Raw genomic sequence first — 18,750 nt, 5'->3', positions numbered from 1 at the left:
TTTTCTCTTTGCCACTCAACACATCATCCTTGTCACCCCCCTCCTCACCTCCCCACTGTTTTTCCTCTACATGGGACCCATCATCCTGTGGCCTTTATTTCCCCTTTGCTACCTTTCTCTCTCCCAATCACTTGCTTAGTCTCCAAACGCATTCTCTGAAGATGCCGCTTCTGTTGTGTCACACTGAGGGAGCCACGCCCTCAGCCTATGTGCACACTTTTATTAAATCTGTGCAGGCGCTGGGCCGCGCTGGCGGGTAATCCTACAGTAATTGTTTCCAGATTAGGGGACCCGGACCACAAAGCAGGTTTAGCCAGGCATGAAATGGCCTTCCCATGCTGCAGCGCCAGCGACCAAACCTGCCGAGGTGAGACTCACCTGGATAAAGTCCACAAACGTCCATGGGAGCAGTGAGTCCAGGTAACCGATGTCCTTCGAAAACCTGTTGAGGATTCTTCCTGGGAAACAACACAACACAAAAGCACAGATTGGATGACATTAGAGTCGATGTATGTGAGAGAGTCACATAGTTGACAGCAGAATTTTGTTTCATTGGTTAGAAAAAGTGTGTATTTGTACAACCAGATGTAATATTGTGATATTAGTTGAAAATGTGTAATTGTATAGTCTGAAAGAACACAATTTATTAAGACGGTCACTAACTGCTACTAGCTGCTTTTTAAATCTCCCATGGTGGGTTGCTCGCATAATACATCATTGAAAAATCGCATCCATCCAGCCAGCCATCTTGTTTATACAGACACTGTTTTGGGCAGTTACTACCTCCCTTGGTGGTTTAAAGGCAAAAAACTCTGACACCCATTCTGCAATCGAACCTTTTATACAGAACATAAAAGCTGCTTAACAGCATGATATCCCCTTCTTGAATAGGCAGGGGCTACAGACTGTAAAAAATGCCTCAGAGACAGACTGTCACTCAAACCCATCGTTTAATAGGTGCAACTCTAAGCCTTAAAAAAAAGTTCAACACCCAACAGTTGTCATACATGATGAAATTAGCTGTAGATAAAGCATATATATTTCTGCTGTAAAGTTGGGCATTTTAACATGGGGGTCTTGACTCTGTTTAGGAGCCAGCCTCAAGTGGCCAGTCAATGAACTGCAGTTTTTGACGCCTCCACATTGACTTCATTTTTCAGCCTTGGGGGTTGCAGCTTGCAATTAACACTTAATTTCCTGCATTCTGATGAATTTTTATGCACCCATTTTTTGCCTTTTATGCATCAGTTTATCATGTAAATGTCTTACACTTTGTCAAAATAGTGTAGTGTCCTATGCTACTTTCATAATTTTTTTTTCTTAATTAAATTGAATTATTTTGGGGCATTTTTGCCTTTATTTGTCAAGGCAGAATGTAAGCATCAAATGGGGAGAGAGAGGGGATGAAATGCAGCAGAGGGCCATGAGCTAGAAGGCCGCTGCAGCAAGGACATTGCCTTTGTACATGGGGCACCCACTCTATCCTGAACCCCTGCATTCATATTTTTATTGGGGTGGGACAAATGCATATGTTCACCATACTGAAGGGCATGTGTCCCCTGCATGAAATCTACACCTATGACTTTGCAACTCTAACTTTATATATTCTTATACGACAGTTGGAATAACAAATCTTTATCCATCAGCAACTCTGCACCCATAAAAAAACATTATTTAGTTTGTTTCAATTTCCTTCAGTCTCCCTAGACTATTGAGCAACTGTTATCAAAGTCCCCTCCAATTTAATAGAAAAGAGCTTACACACTGAGTGTGATATCAGATGAAAAACATAGGCCTATCTAGATTAAACAATGAATCATTATTTGTCTAGCATTTCATAAAGACTGCCCTACTCTTGACTGAATACATGAGGGAACCTTTTGTTTGGAGACAAAAGGGCAACAGAAGCTGCGTACCTGCCTTTATGTTCTGACTGGCAGTGTCAGTGACGTTAATTGAGTTGCCTCCAATCTGCTCAGGTGTTCATTATTTTGGCTGGTGCTCTGCAGGTGCTGTGGCAGCCCCCTTCATTGTGACTCTTTTAGTAACTTTGCTCCCCTATTCTGATCCCACAGCACATAAGATTACACTCCAGCTGCTTTCACACACTGTTTACTGCAGGGTCAGTGATAGCAAATCCCCACACTACACTACCTAAAGGCAGGCAAGACAGAAAAGGCTTTCTCTATCTCTGTCCCTGAAGGAAGCCCTCAGACTCACAGAGGCAGACAAAAAGTGACAGAGCAGTGCCAGCGTCGCCACTACAGGAGCTGGGCTCACGTAAGAAAGATATGAACAAGCTGTTGTGTGTAGTCTAGTCCAGTAGTTCCCAACTGGTCGAGCCGCAGCGTCCAGATTTCTCCTTAGTTAATAGTTCAAGGCAGTGGTGTAATGTAACAGAGTACTATTCATTTGTTACAGTACTTAGGTATTGCAGTACTTTGCTTGGGCTTTTATATTTCTGTCAACTTTCACTTTTACTTCACTACATTCCCTAAATAAAATGTATACTTTCACTCCATTACATGTCCCCTGTGCATTTTAGTTACATTCTACAAAACAGGGAAAGAAGGAGGAAGGGATGAAGGGACGAACAGACAAATGGACAAACAGACGAGTACGAAAATAGGAGGGAAGGAAAAATTGCATTTTGTTCATAAGGGCCTTTAAGTAGTTGTCAAAAAAGACACTCCATTTTTAAGGTGGTGTATATTTAAAACAAATAAACTTAATAATTCTCAAAATTCTGACACTTGCTTTTTTGTTCATATAATTTAATTGTACTTTTACTTTTGATACTTAAGTACTTTTAGTATCATTAAATTACTTTTGATTCTTAAGTACAGCAAACATCAGATACTTAAATACTTTTACTTTTAAGTAATATTCTAATGGGTGACTTTTACTTCTACCAAAGTCGTCTTCTGGAAATAAATAAATCTGTATTTTTTGGCGTATGTATAAGTATGGCTCTCAGGTACTTCATCCACCACTGGTTCAAGGTCCTCTCGTGAAATAAATCAACACATATTGAATTGGATTTCACAAAATGTTAACAACACTTGGGCTTAAAACACAATGAAATAAAACTTATTGCCAAAACAAAGTCCAACTACTTAAAACTTAAATCTAAACTACTAAAAACATAAATAAAATGAAGTGCAATTACTTACAACTTAAATAAAAAGCACTGCAACCAAAAATGTTCATATAATTGCTCCAAGACCAATGACAAAAACGCTGCAAAGGTACAGCATGCTAATAAGCCAAATCATTCCAAAAACAAGGCATTAGCTGTTATATACGAAAAGAACTCTACAGCAGGAAACGGCAATTCAAAATAAAAGCTCTGTGCTGGAAAATCACTGTAATTCTATTTAGAATGGACCCGTGACCCACAAGTTGGGAACCACAAGTGCGGTCTTGTCAAAACATTTCGAGAATGCTGTCATAATGTTTAATAATGTACCAATTGTCTCTCACTGTGACACATCACCAAGCAAACAATAATATCTATCATGTAAATAAAGCAGCACACATATGTTTAGGGTACCACCCCGTTCAAGCATGCAGATGAGTTTATCTAGCCTCACAGAATGGGCCATGAAACAAGGTGGGACTTGGTACAAGCCTGAGCGAGGGAGCGGCTGAGCGGCACATTGGCAGAATGTGGCGGTATGGCACTCCGGAGGCGTGGCAGAGCCATGGCACCACTGACCTAAAAGTTGCCTCCCAGCCTCCCAGTCAGTCCTACGGAGGTGGGCCCTGTAATCACCTCTCTCCACGGCCGTAAGCAGCTTACAGCTTTATCCAAAATGCCGCTCCCGCCTAAAAACATGCATGCAGACGAGGCCGGGCTCCCCATAACAGCCATTGCATAAACCCAGCCAGAGCATTATTCCCCGCAACAACCCAGCAATGCTTCCAAATCAGTACTGATTCAAAGTCAAGTGGCGTAAGCATGTTGTACACTTGGAGGCAGACTAATCTTATTCACAGTGTGAGTGCCCCTTTAGCATACAGACATCCCGAGGGGAGGGTTCATGCAAGGGGGTAGAGCTGCGACTATACTAGTGGAGAATATCGCTGCTTTAGTCTGGGGAATGGGGGGAGTACTTGTCAAAGTGTGTTTGCAGAAGATCCAATAATATTTTATGTAATTTTACTGTCTAAGCCATAGATGACCTAAATTCATGCATATCTGACAAACAATGCCAATAAGAAAAGGATAGGTTTCTCTGGGTTACATCATACCATGGTTAGAGGGTGTTAGAGCAGAGAACATCAGTCAGCTATCAGCTGTTTGACAAGCGGCTCAGTTAACAGAGAGTTTCAGAGGGGATGAAGTAAAGACCCTTCTCCATCCTGCGCAGACTATAGAGGGGATACATTACAGTGATGCAGTTACACAAAGACATTCACTGCATGGAAATGCCTATGAGGTAAGATCGGCATGGGACAATGGCTTCAATCACTATGGGTGGTTGTCAACAATATCACCTATTGTGTCGAGAGGGGTATAGACGTTTCAGGATATCAGCAGCATTAGTATCAAACAATTTCTCATGGTTTAAGACTCCAGGGGTGATTTGCACCACTTTTTCAGGGCTCAGGAAATATCAAGCCCTCCCAACTAAGGTGGCCCCTTAGGTGGAGATATTAGGTGAGCAGGGCCCCCAATCACACTTAAAGAAGTGGAACAGTGGGGTCCGGCTAGAGCAGGGCGTGTGGCAAATCGCTGTTCCCTGTAAACATCAAGATAAGGCGGCGACTCCGAGCCGCTCCATGTGTGGGCCCCAGTGCAGTTGGAGGGGCCTTTCAGTCAGGCAAGTGCGATAATGAAGGAATACTGGGGAGGGGGGCTGCCAAGGCTGGAGGTGGCACAGCTCACCTGCACTTCCATGAAGGGCCTCGGGGCCTGGGGCAGCCTCCCACCGCCGGCGCCTTGCTGCCAATACTAATACATTCTAAATCCATTCTCTTCGCTCACACCGCCAGGCTCCTGCAATCTCCTCTGCTTCCCTTTCATGCAATTAAATAGTGGAAGTGCCGAGCGAGGGGGAGCCCTATCAGCCACACTGCACACACACACACGGCTCCATCTCCACATTCAATTTACACACCTCGATATCATCATCCTCTCTGCAGTACTTCCTCCACTTCGCTCTTAACACTCTTGCATCCCAGACCTGAAATACAGACATTAAAAACATTGCCTCTGTAGACACAATTAGAATCTCACATCACTGACGACAGAAGATCTAATGTTCCCCGCGTCAACAGCGACTGAGTGACACCTAGCACTGAGATGGTCCACTATACCGATGTGAGAGGGGGACGGTGGAAGTGTGTGCGTGCGTGTGTGTGTGTGTTGACTGAAACTCCACTCCTTGACTGTGCTGATGAGCTGGAGCCCTGGCCTGCAGTCTCTGAGGGGATTAGCCCACTCAATGACACTAAATTACAGGGATCAACATCAGCTCAACACATCCACCGCTGTCTGTGCTGCTCTAACTGGATCACATTTGGATGAACAGCTGTAATAAGACTGTACATATTGCTGAAATTGAGCAACAACACGAATATATGAAGTTATATAAATTCATGTAGTAAAGGAAATACGGAACGTTTTCATCAAGATATCGTCTTATCAAATAGATTCGTTACAAAATATAAAAGGATTTAATCACCAAAAGCTCCAACTTAGAAACTATTCCTACACAGCACAAAAGATAACACAGACATGATTCAAATGGCATTCAGTGGCTGATACAGAAGAGCTACAAAGCCTCTCCATCAATCATAATTCACCACCGCTGTACTCTATTGTTACAAACCACATTCACAGAATAACAAATAAGACCTTTGTGCAGCGACGCTTGAAATGGTAACCTTTAACTCCGTGGACGGCTTTCAAACAGCGGGGCCTGTTAAGCAGCAGTAGCGCACCTATCACTTACACATGTAAACAGTTGTCAAATCCTTAAGAACACGGTTACAAATTGCTCACCCTCATTGCATGAGAGTGGTGGATGTGGAAGCAGCAGTGATGGAAGTGGCAGGTATTATAGAAAAAGGGAAGAAAATGTTTTAGACAGAAGCAAAACATTAAGAAAGAAGCGGCGGAGCTCAACAGCCGTCTTTGTCCTGTTCGGTTTCACTCCAGTGAGTGAATCAAAAAAACAGGAGAAGCAAATAAAAAAAAAGTAAATGAGTGCAACTTATTTATATTGTTAGAAAATGTCGTACTTAGTCTACTTGACTGGACAAAGGACAAAAGAAACTCACTCTCCGGGACAGTTGTCTATAAATCCAGTCAGACACACAGTGTTGTTTGCCAGCCTGGAGGCCGAGCTGTAATGACTGGACTGGTCACACAATGGTTACTGATAGCAGCACAACAGCAATCAGATAGCAGTGTCTGTTAAGCCTCTCCTTTGCTGCGCTATTAAACAGATTATTACATTATTCAAAGTGTTTGTCCTCCTCCCGTGCATAGATTACCAAGCAAGGCACACCCAGATAAGCCGTCAGGTAGTCCAATACGCAACACAACGGCAGCAGTAAAAACAAAAGCCAAAGATTAAGACCTTTGGTGTTTGCTCCAAACACAGCTCTGCAAAGGAAAGCTTTGTCGCTGCGCCCACTGCTAATGCCAGGAGAAACCGCAAGCTCCTGAACACCCTCAAATCATATTTAGACTTGTGTTAGCAGCTTATTATGACTCATTATACAGATACAAGTTCCCTTCTTGTTGAGAATTCCCACCCGAGCTGATTGTGTTGTACATGCGTGTCACTATGAAGAGATTAGGCTGAGTAATTACCTGCTGACAGGTGAACAATGCTGCAGAAAAATTAAAGTTATCAAAGTGGGCCACTTGACAGTTGACTTTGAAGATGAATGGCACACTGTAGTGACATTACTTCATTTAATTAAAAGGAGATCTTTGAATTAATACTGCAAAATCATACAGATAAAATAAAAACATTTTGCAAATGACTAAAACAAATCTTGAAAATGTATTCATAGTTTTAAAAAGGTGGTGCAAAAACACGCCGGAAGAAAAACCAGCAGTCCTCCCTGAGTAAAGTCAGACGCATTTGTAGTGTTTGCACACTTTTAAAATCGTGTCCATCTGCCCACTCCATTGACCCAGCAGCTACAGCCTACAAAGCTAATGAAATAATCGAAGATTTCTGATACAGCGCACAAGACAAACAATGTCTGTATTTGCACAGCTCTGTAGTCCAAACACAACACTGTCCAAGATCTAGTGCAAACAGCTTTTATTCAATATGATTGTTTACTTCTGGTTCCAACTCACAATAAAAAAAGATAGCACTCTCTTTAGTCACTTTTAAATACATTATGGCTATAAATTAAGTCATATCAAGGGGATTTTTTGACTGAATTGGCCTTCTGGTTACTGCACTTTACTACATCAGTCAATTTTTGATGCCAGTTTATGTTAAATCCCACAAACAATATTTTAACTTGTGTGACTAAATGTAGACTCTTTATCTTATAGTTCATATTAAATCCTATGATTATTATTTATCAGTTATTAATTCTACTTAGAGAAAAAAAAATCCAAACACATTTCAATAAAATGGTAATAAATTGAAATCTTTCAATACAAAAAAATACAATTTTCATATAAAAGTGTTAAAAATTAAAAACACAAGTTATTATATGCTATAGAACTTAACAGTAATGACAAACTATGGAGTTTAAGGGCACGCATATGGGTGTTTGCAAAGTGGTTTGCAACATGACAAAGTAAGTAACAGTCTGCTCTCTAGTGGCGAGATGTTAGAACAATAACTTATGCTGCAGCAGCTCCCGCTGGACGTTCACATCTCATAATCATCTCATCATTCCCATGCAACCTTGACCTCTCATAAATAAGTTATAAGTCCCCTAAATGAGACCTTGATGAGGAGGTGAGCCACTTACCAATTGGATTGATATCAAAGAAGTGCACCGGGGTCCGGAGGATGGCGTTAAACATGCTGTTGTGCAGGGTTTGGGCCGAGTTCACCAGGACGTTAAAGAAGACGAGGCTGCGAAGGAAGCCAAACAGTACTGAAGTGGCTGTTAAACCTGACAAAAGCACAGGAAAAAAAATCCATCAGCACATTACAATGCCATCCTTGTACCTGTTCCAAGGTCAGTTGTGCATTCAAGGTGCCATAATTAAGCATGCTGAATGGCACAAAAAAAGCAGATATATTCCACTTAAGTTTTTCCCTTCAATTATATTTATTTTTGTCTTGAATGCTGATCTATCACTGTGAGTACAAAGCCTGAAAGAGTGAAGAGGCTAGGAGTCACAGGGAGACAATCAGAGCAATCCAACAGCAGAGAACAAGAAAAGCACTGCTATCTCCCTGTACAGCTGAGGCCCATGTACACATACACTGGGCCTTGAAGGCCTTGGGCCACAGCCAAAGAACTGTGGATCTGTTCATTGAATGGCTGGCGTATTCAGAGCCTCAACAGTACACAAAAAGCAATGTGCGCTTAGTGAGCTTCACCTGCGTAAACACCTAGGTACAGGTCAAGGTCCAGCTGCTGAGGGAAGCTGCCATTGAGGTGCTCTGTCACATTGATGTGCTTCCGTTCAGAGGCCCTATGAGTCAGCCACAAAAGAACCAAAAATCCACAAGGACAAATAAACACAATGAAGAAAGAACGCTGCAGCACCAAGGCACTATACAGAACTCATTCCTCCTATCTTGTAGCACAAGGTCAGTTTCAACAAGTGACAAATAATGCCAAGAAAAACAGTTTGGTTCAGTCGTCTTCTATCAAATCATCAACCATTTCCAGCCTCACAAAACCTGCTGTTCTCCTTTTTTTTTTTTTCTTCAAGCATTCGTGTTTTTCACAGGATGTAAAAGTAACAAAATCTCACCAGCAAGCGAGCCACCAGTCCTGGAGAACAAATGTGATCTGAGCGAACACACGCAAAAAAAATTAAATGTCACAAATAAACATAACAAAGACAATTTATTACATCATTTATTTCTGTCTAAAAATCACTTAAGATAAATTACGTGTTATATTTTTCCACAATTTGAAAGAAAACACAGCAAATGAATGAAAGAAACTGACTCACATGTGCTAGGGCATTGAGTAAAATGAGGACCAAGAGGACCAGGAAGTTGGCGCCTGCCCTAAAATACTTCACATACATACGCAGGCCGACGTTTCCCTCTGAGCGTTCCTCCTCCGCTGGCTGCACTACCTACAGATAGACACTAGTGTCAATGCCAGTCATCCGGCAACACTTCATATCAGGCTGCAAGGAAAATATGAGCACCTTCTGCCCTCTAGTGTCTGACATGATGCACAACAAGCCTTTTTCTCAAAATAAGATTGCTGTTTAAAGCTTGATGGAAACAGCTTTTTACAAATAAGTTTTAGTAATTTAATGTTTCAGATATACCTACCTCTGCTCCCTCTATCAAAGAGTACCGAGAGGAGGCGAGAGAGGACCTAGAGGACGTGGAGTTGTCAGAGAGCGTATGAGGGAAGCAGGAGACAGTCCCAGGGATGGGGGTCGCTCCTTGCCTCTCCTCCTCCTGGCCCTCCTCCTCCTTAAGCAGGGAGGTGAAGTCAAGTCCAGAGCCCTGCAGCTCGCTGTAGGTCCCCTGTGCCACCATCTGACCCTGACAGTGACAGAGAGGAGATGCAGTGAACAATACAAGAACTCACACAAAGAGTCATGGACATTTCAGCATCTGTTCATGACATGATTTACCAATAAATAGAGCATTTTTACAAGGGTGGGTTGTTACTTATAAATGTTACTTTCAAGTTATTTTAAACAAATCCACCCTGACATAGGAATTCCTCAAATGTGTCTGGGTTTTAAGGTGGTTCTACAGTGTGGTGTCGCAAAATTCAAGGTTACACTTTGATTCAATTGGATTTAAGAAGTAATTCTTGTTGGTGCAGCCCAGCCTTACTAACATTGGGCTCACTCCTACTGTGAAGTAAAGAGTAAAAATAAACTAAAAACATTATTGAGTGAAATTAAACATTTTTCCTGTTTTTTACCCGTGCTACCATTGCATATAAACTATATTGTGTTTTGGGGATTTGTTCTTTTTAGTTTTTTTGCTTTGTTTTTTTGCTCAACGAACCTGTGGTAGAAGCTGATAATAAATATTATTAATCTATTATATATCAAAGCGTTAAAATGTGTTTGTGCATTTTGGAAGGGGTACTCATAGTGAGTAAACCAAAGAGAATATTTCTGTTGAACTTCTTCTTTAAAAGCTATGCTATGTAGGATTGTCGCTTACTGTTTGTAAATACGATTGCCAGAAAAAGTGAAATGACAAGCCAACCCCAGATTAAATGTCACAATATTTGTGTTTTTCAGCACTGTGTCTGTTTTGTTGCCTGTCTTTTGATTGTCTAATCTTGTTTGTTGTGTTACTTTTTTTTAAATTGTGAGTCGGTTTGAGCTTCATTCCTTGAATGAAAAGTGCTCTATAAATAAAGTTTATTATAATTGTTGTTGTTATTATTATTATCATCATTATTATTATTAAAAGGCCAGTGACTATTTTAATTTACTTGTCAAGCAGCTAGACACTCTGTTCAGTGAGATGATACTGTAAGTACTGTTTGCAGTTGTTTGCTAACACATTAATTGTATCATTCAATTGTCAGCTTGTTTTTTAGTTATTCTGCTGCCTGTATATCAGTTAGTTATGCTTTAACACATAAGAGATACAGTTGTCTGCTCTGTCATAGCCCTGGTTAGAGGTCACTCTGCATCTTCTATTTGAAAAAAGCTGTTTTGACCAATAAAGGAGTAGGACACACACACACACACGCACACGCACACGCACACACGCGCACACGCGCACACGCACACGCACATACACTCTCTGTTTTCTTTTTGCCGTGAAACTGGGTCATCTTTGGAATCCGCTGTAAACGATGTGAAGCCAAGCTGGCTAAAGCTGATGCCTTCTGCTAAATTACACACTTTATCAAGCAACCTAAAGGTCAACAGGGGGTGAGTGTTTGATGCTCAAAAGATACATTCGGGTGTAATGTTGCCGAAAAGTTATTGTGCTGAGAAATGCAATAAAAGTGATGCTACAAGACTGTGTAAACAGAATTTTACACAATATAAGACATCATGATTAAAACTATTTAAAAAGCAAATATTTAGAGTACATGCAGCACAAGAGCAACACTTGTATTGGCTTACTTGATGCATTATAAATACAAAAATAAACACACACCTGCTTTAAGACGACAATTTGATCTGCAGCCTTCAGATACTGTAGCTGATGAGTAACCAGGATACGAGGCTTCTTCTTCAGAAGTCCACAAATGCACCTGACGAAAAAAGAAAATGATGCATACATAGAAAAACTGCAAACATATTTTCATCACCTCGATTAACTGGTAAGTACATTTGACTGGATATCTCCAAGGGAAACAATGGGGAGATGCTTATAGACTTACTCTTCAAAGAGGTGCCTTCCCACCTCAGCATCCACAGCACTGAGAGGATCATCCAGCAAGTAGATGTCTGCATCCTGATATGCTGCTCTAAAAACACACATATACTGTATGGAGGTTATCTCTGTCACTGATACCAAATAAATATGTGCATTGTTGCATAGTTATCCAGCACACCTTGCCAAGCTGACCCTTGCTTTCTGTCCTCCACTGAGGTTTGACCCTCTGTCCCCGACCATTGCCAAGTCACCACCTGGCAACAGCTCCATGTCCTAAACCGAGCCAAAATGCAACCATTACCAGTCATTCACATCACACTGGACTCACTACAAACTTTTCTAATAGCTAGACTACAGAGTATGAAAATGTCGCGGGGCGACATCAACAGTGATTCTCACTCTCTTGAGGGCGCAGGCTCTCAGAACTCGATCATACTTCTGGGGGTTGAGCTCTTTGCCAAAAAGGATGTTGCTTCGAATCGTACCAGGTAAAATCCAGGGCTGCTGAGACGTGTACGTCAGCTCTCCTTTGACCTTGACCAAACCACTTTCCTGACTCAGTTCTCCCAGGATGGCATTGAGGAGCGAGGACTGACAGGCATAAACACAAAACAAAAACTAGAATTTAAAAAACAATTTTGATAAAGAAATGCGTTTCATATCATTTTCTTGCCAAGAGTAAGATGAAGAGATCGATACCACTATAGACCTAAATCAAGGAGGCAATCAAAACACACCAAAGTCCCCCCTTCTGCCAGTCTTTATACTAAGCTAAGCTAAGATGAACTAAGCCAAACAAAGCTACTGGCTAATTTATCATTTGGTCCTCAGCACTTTCGAAAAGTAAAGCTGAATAGTAATTACTTTTTTTGATACAAAATTGTGTCATTTGGCTCTTTGCTTTCATGTTGCACACCTTAATTATTTTAAGACGCGTACAACATCATATTTTGTCGCGCAATGTGATTGGTAGTGCTACTATTGACACGATAGAAACAGCAGGTGAAGATTCTCAATCATCCAGGTAATAATAAGTACTATATCATTGGCAACTGAACTTCCCCGAATATCTTGAAGATGTTTCACCTCTTATCCGAGAAGTTTCTTCAGTTCTTCACTTCAGAACTGAAGAAGCCTCTTGTTTGAGAAATCAAACATCTTCAAGAAACTCAATCAAGTCCAGTTGCCTCCGACATAGCACTTATAACATGGGAATGGCAGATTTAAATCCACTCCGACTCCGACCTCTGTCCCCAAGAGCAGCCATATGTCAGCAGCAGCTCATGGGGAACCGAGAGGACAGCAGCCGGTCAATTTAATAATTTAATTTCTGTTAAGCTACACTTTTCAAAAGTGTCAGGCGCCCAACCATAAATCAGATGCAATTGTGTCCAAGTGCTAGCTTCATACCTACCACACAAACACAAGAAAGATATCAATTTTCTCATCAAACACAAGTAATAGGAATTTCTCATTAATAAGTGTCATTTCAGTCAACCAAAGCACTAGCACTACTGTCATACAACAACAGGGTTAATTTATGGTAAAACAAAGGATTCTTGGCATTTCCTGAACATTGAATTATTTTGCCTTTATTGTGCATGGCTGTAAAAGAGGCACTGGATACAGTGTTGAAGGTGGGGCCGCATTCATTCCTATGAATGAATATGTTTGTGCGCAAACGAGAAAATGATTTAATCATGCAGCTCTTTAAGACTTAAAGACATTACTGGACCGAATGGATCAAATTATGAAAGTAAAATGAGTCATTCTAATGGGGTTGTGGCACTAAAAAAAAACATTGATTTACAGACATCTCTTTCACAATATCAGTTGATTGGAAAAAAAAGTCTCTTGGGCCCGGTGGCATCACGTGATTGACTCGGCAGTTATAATTTAACTGTTTGAGAACTAATCAAATTTTTCGGGTCATATAATCCCCAGCTCAATATCAGCTCAGCTCAACATCCTCTTATTATGACCAGTTAAGTAGATCTGTCAAAGGTTTTAATGTTCTCAGCAATGTTTTTCTGGGTCAAAAGTTCAGTGTTTCTTTGTGCCAGTATATTGAAATAACCCACCTACAGCTTACAGCCTACTGATGTTATACTCTTTGAAACCTATGCCCTCAAAGTCGCAGGCAAGTCAGTTTTCATAAGTTTGGTCAATGATATCTCCATAGTGGCTGAACAAATTTTTACCACATAAATTCTATTTGTAACACCCATCTGGATTTGTTTTTTTGAGATTTGAACTGCAAAAATAGCCTACACCTAACCTACAATGTTTGTTTAAATCAAGAGACATGTACCCTCTTTCCATTACCACTTTTGGCCACGGCGAGTCAAACCATACAGAGCCAACTTGTCTTTTCAGTTAAGATGCGCCAAAGATGGACCTTGACTGGAGTAAGGCCAAAGCATACCCGACCGCCTCCAAGCAGGTGGTAGCGACATCACATTTTCAGGAGCCAAGCGCTGACCACCCCCCTTCTCCCCCTGAGATAAGTGTGCGTTGTGCGACTCAGCTGACGTGTTTGTGCAGGAAACCAGCGAGAAAGACATTTTCCGAAAGTCTCTGTGTTCAGCTCTCAGTTTTCTGTAGCATCTAACTGAATCTCTGTGGTTTAGACTTCAGTTTCTCTCCAATGTCTTATTTTTACTTTAGATTTCCGTTTTATTTTACTGTTTCATGTTCACTGTCAGTCATATAGGAGTCCTGTTAAGTTACTGCTGATGAAAACCTAACATTTCCTTATTTTTATGCTTCACGATAAAAGCCTTTGTATAACAAAATAACCATCCATAAGAAATAAAATGTGTTTATCATTTGTTAGCAGCTTTTATTCAATAAAATCGAGTCCACTTATGTCGCAGAAAGGAGAGATCAAGAAGAAACAGCCACAGTGAGATGTCAGATGAAGAGCTGCAGACAACAGGCTCTTACTACACCTCTGCAAACTTTACCTGTCATGCTATGTGATGGAAAAACACTTACAGCAAAAGAAGAAAAAAAAAAACGGGTTCTTAGGCCATGGATCAGCCTGCTGCTTTTAAACATCATCACTCAACATAAGCCGTCATCAGTTAAAGACACACTTTCAAGCGTGTAGGCCTGTTGTTATGGAGATGCAAAGCCCTGCAGAGCTGGGCTGACATGCCGAGTCAAACCAAACCAAGCCAAGCCAGCACGAGTGTGGAAAAAGGGTAGTGTCTGCTCAAAACTCAACACAAGGATAGACTAGGCCCTTGGGAACAAAGGACCCAGGGAACATTGGGATGACTCTGTGTCAGTCAAATCTAAAGGCCTTTGTGACATTTTATATGGCATTCACCTGCTGGTAAAAAAAAAAAAAAAGTAAAACCTCAGTGCTGACTCAATGCTCTAATGCTACAATTGATAATATTATTAATGATTTTGAGTCACTTAACAAGTCTTGGGTTTATCATTGTGTGTGTACATTACTATAAACCCGAGACCATGAACCAGATCTGACCTTTCCAGCCCCAACTGGTCCAATTACTGCCAGCAGCTGCTCTGGCCTCACTGTGAAAGACAAATTCTGTAAAGTCGGAGCCTCCAGCATCTGTAAGAAAAAATAAATGAGCTGAAACACTGTCATGTAGTCAATATTCAGTGAGCCTAAAAATGTTGGGTTTACTGATATAGCTCAAAATCACAAGTTTGTCCCAGAGGCTTTACAATCTGTGTAGCGACACTCTCTATCCTTTGACCTTCAAGGGGTGTAAGGATTGTTGCATGTGAGAGTTGTACAGATAGAAAGGAGAGACACGCTGCCCACATTAATTCTCACCTTATCCCAGTAGCATATCAAATCCTGAATCTTCACCATACAGTCCCTCTTCTCTGCCACAGGAAGCCCCAGATGCTGAGGAGCGACTTCATCCAGCAGAAGAAAATTCTTAGAAGAATCAAATACAGAGTTTCAGTTTCCTCAGACAGTAATAAGCACACGCTGGGTATAAATATGTCCTCTGTCTGTGATGTATTTACTTGGATCCTCCTAATGCTGATGAGAGCCTCAGAGAGCTTCTCTATGGCATAAGGAAAGAAGAGCGTGATGGTGAGTCTGACAGCGCCATAGAGGGTAACCGCCATGAACACTTTGCTGGCTGACAACTGGTTTCCTGACAGTACATAGACACAGACGGTGATGAAGACGATGATCTTGCTGGCCACAAAGAAAGATGCCATGTTCAGGCCGCGCAGGTAGGAGCTTTTCATGACCTTGGAGATTTCCATTCTGTACAATAACAAGAAATGACGTCAGTGAACGCTGCTCGACGTACATTATCATTATCATTTTTTGTTTATTTTTTATATAAACTGTATGCTTGTTGATTAAGAAGATATTACAAAAACATAATAGATTTCATTTAGTTTTTGGTAAAAGGGAAGGTAGTTTAGTTTTTGGTGTACCTTCTGACCTCATTGACCAATGCTGCGAAAGGCTTCTCCCACCCATACATCTTTATGACACGGATCCCAGATATGACTTCATTCATTGTCCGTATTCTGTCATCTGTTAGGACTGCAGTTTCATCCCTGAAATAATAGATACAACAAGATACAAACAATAAATAAATGGCTTCAATGCCACAAATTGCGTAAACTTAAAGGAAAAGTGTGTAGGATTTAGTGGCATCTAGTGGTGAGGACTGCAGATTGCATTCAGTGTTCATTGGTCAGGAGGTTTTTACCAGGAACCAAACTATCCACAGAGGTTTCCTCCTCTCCAAAACAAACAAACCAAATTATTTTAACTGCTAACACGCTCAATAAGCAGTTTCATAGTCAAAATGCTGATCAGCTTCTCGCAGACAGGCCACAAGCCCAGCAGCTGCTAATATGAGCTCAGCTTATTTCTGATCCAGACCAGAGACTGTATTAAGTAATGCATGGAGCTACCACGTCATCCATTGCTCGAGTTTAGCATTTTGGTCGTCACCATTCATTCTTTGGGGCAAGAAGTGACCATGTTTGCTGTAGAGGAGCGAGAGGTCGCTCTAACTCAAAGACTGTGCACCCCACAGACAGCCTGTCAATCAAAGTGCCTCAAGTTGGCATAATTTAGGGCCTTGATAAAATGTAAGTTAGTGCATTATAAAGAAATTCATGCCTTTAAGTTGTCACGTCAATTCAAGTCAACTTAATTTTATTTATAAAGCCCATTATCATAAATCTATCATATGCTAAAATTAGCAATAGAGACCAATGCCATTTTTTGAACCAGGCTGTAAACATGTTTATTTCTGCTGTAAAGTTAGGCCTTTTAGCATGGGGGTCTGTGGGGGTCTGTTTTTTGAGCCAGCCTCAAGTGGCTATTCAAAGAACTGCATTGGCTTCATTTTACTGCTTGAACAGACATTAAGGTTTTTCATGGGAGCCAAATTATCTGCAGAAATCTCTTCCACTCCAAAATAAACAAACCCATTGATTAAAACGGGTTACAATAATGAGTTACACAGCTTTGAGCCACAGATCAGTGTTTCTTCGATACTGTTTGACTCATAGCAGACATGATGCTAGCCTAGCACCTCCCTATTTGTGCTCATCTTTTTTCTCTGATAACTTAAGATCCAGACATTCAAAAGGTTTTTACCAAGAGCCAAATTATTCGCAGAGGTCTTTTCCTCTCCAAAACAAACAGACAAGTTAACTGAATCTGTTAAAACACTGAACATAGTAGTTTAACGTTAAAAACTTGGCTGCTAACTAGAGTGGCTGCCATGGAAACATGAATAACTCTATTTAGAGCCAGTGTTTAGTTTGTCTGCTCTGGGCTACTGTAGAAACATCGCAGTGACCCACTCCATATGGAGGGTTGAACGGCTCAATCTCAGGTATTGAAAACTCAGTAAGTCTTTTTTTCTGGTGATTATACACAAAAGAAACATGCTTATTATATTATGTTCTATTTCTGCAAATATAACCCCCTATATCCTACACACTTGACCTTTAAAGTAGAGAAAATTATTGTTTCTATATTTGATCAACCTGGCAAATAACTTCAAACCTGAGAGTAGAGAACAAGTGTCCGAACATAGACTGTACTGGTATCAGGATGAAGAAGACAGCCATTCCCGCAAAGCATGATGGGCCAATCACATACATCAACAATAACATCACAGTTGCTGCTTGTAGAGGACTAATCCACAAAAAGTGCAGATATAAGGTTACCTGTAATAAAACAATGAAGAGGAATGAATAACTCAATTTTTGAAAGTAACATGTAAAATATCTATATATCTAAGATATACGCGTGAAATGCTTTATGATAATTACCTCATCAAATTTGTTCACATCATTGGATAAGAGGTTCACAATTTGTCCTGTGGTAGTTTTGGCAAATGCTTTGCTATCGAGACAAAGAGCCTTTGCAGAACAAAGGTGTTAAATCAACACAAACCAGGAGAAAATTACATTAGTACATACGTGTCTCACAATGACTGACCTTCCGATAGATCATGTGGCACATGGCCACACGAATCTTCATGCCTGCTCGCTGGACGTGGTAGAAGTAGAGATGGTGAAGGGCAGCCAGGCTGACTGTTGACAGGGAGATGCCTGCAGCATAGCTGTAGGCCTCATAGACTGCAGCTGTGTTGGTAGGGTCATAATTCTCAAAGTACTCAATCATCTTCCCAAGTAGCAAAGGCTGAGTGACTTTAACAATTTCCTGATAGAAAAACAGATGTAAAGCTGATGTTAGGGTGTCCTGCATTGAAAAGAATAATAAGTCTTAAAGCATCGTTTTCTGTAGTTGTTTGGTTTTACTGTGAGATTTCACTGTACCTGTAAAAAGATGTGTATTCCAAAGAGTGCATATGATCGCCAATAGCACTGAATGAGAGCTTTGGCAAGTCTGGGCGGGCGCAGATCTTTTACTGCCTGTTGAAGCTCTCTGTCCCAGTACCTTCGACAAGAGAAAAGAAAAGCAATGGTTACTCCAAGTCAGTGATCTACATTATTATTGAGTGCTGCAGGGATCACATTTATTTGTAGGCCAACCCCGAGGTTAGCTTCGCTATTGACAAATAGCTAATGGGATTTTTCCAATGGATTTTGGATCATTGCAGGAAATACACAATGTGGCAATTTAGCCACATGTTGGCAACCGCCTTTTTAAAGACAGGTAGAACCATCAAAATTCATGATTGAGGTATTTATTGACATATTTTATGTCGTAGAACAAAACATGAAAATCTTTAAAGCTTGTGTTAACCACAGACCT

General features: G+C 40.9%; 1 protein-coding gene across 1 annotated transcript in view; it reads right to left on the bottom strand.

The window, feature by feature from the left end:
• LOC121948923 (ATP-binding cassette sub-family C member 4-like) overlaps window positions 1-18,750 on the bottom strand; it is a 56,048-nt gene that overhangs the window by 33,416 nt on the left and 3,882 nt on the right. The window contains exons 3-20 of the mRNA XM_042494463.1: window positions 18,312-18,432; window positions 17,971-18,195; window positions 17,802-17,891; window positions 17,533-17,696; window positions 15,936-16,061; window positions 15,510-15,759; window positions 15,310-15,417; window positions 14,992-15,081; window positions 11,895-12,086; window positions 11,674-11,768; window positions 11,500-11,586; window positions 11,274-11,370; window positions 9,459-9,677; window positions 9,125-9,253; window positions 8,921-8,958; window positions 8,541-8,635; window positions 7,960-8,106; window positions 379-458 (exon numbers count right to left, since the gene is read on the bottom strand). Coding sequence (XP_042350397.1) covers window positions 379-458; window positions 7,960-8,106; window positions 8,541-8,635; window positions 8,921-8,958; window positions 9,125-9,253; window positions 9,459-9,677; window positions 11,274-11,370; window positions 11,500-11,586; window positions 11,674-11,768; window positions 11,895-12,086; window positions 14,992-15,081; window positions 15,310-15,417; window positions 15,510-15,759; window positions 15,936-16,061; window positions 17,533-17,696; window positions 17,802-17,891; window positions 17,971-18,195; window positions 18,312-18,432 — 2,353 coding nt within the window. The remainder of the gene's footprint in view (window positions 1-378; window positions 459-7,959; window positions 8,107-8,540; window positions 8,636-8,920; window positions 8,959-9,124; window positions 9,254-9,458; window positions 9,678-11,273; window positions 11,371-11,499; window positions 11,587-11,673; window positions 11,769-11,894; window positions 12,087-14,991; window positions 15,082-15,309; window positions 15,418-15,509; window positions 15,760-15,935; window positions 16,062-17,532; window positions 17,697-17,801; window positions 17,892-17,970; window positions 18,196-18,311; window positions 18,433-18,750) is intronic.

Source organism: Plectropomus leopardus, chromosome 10 (genome assembly GCF_008729295.1).
Source record: "Plectropomus leopardus isolate mb chromosome 10, YSFRI_Pleo_2.0, whole genome shotgun sequence".
Classification (NCBI taxonomy): domain Eukaryota; kingdom Metazoa; phylum Chordata; class Actinopteri; order Perciformes; family Serranidae; genus Plectropomus; species Plectropomus leopardus.
Note: the sequence above shows the minus strand (reverse complement) of the source record. Positions and strands in the feature narration are given on the sequence as shown.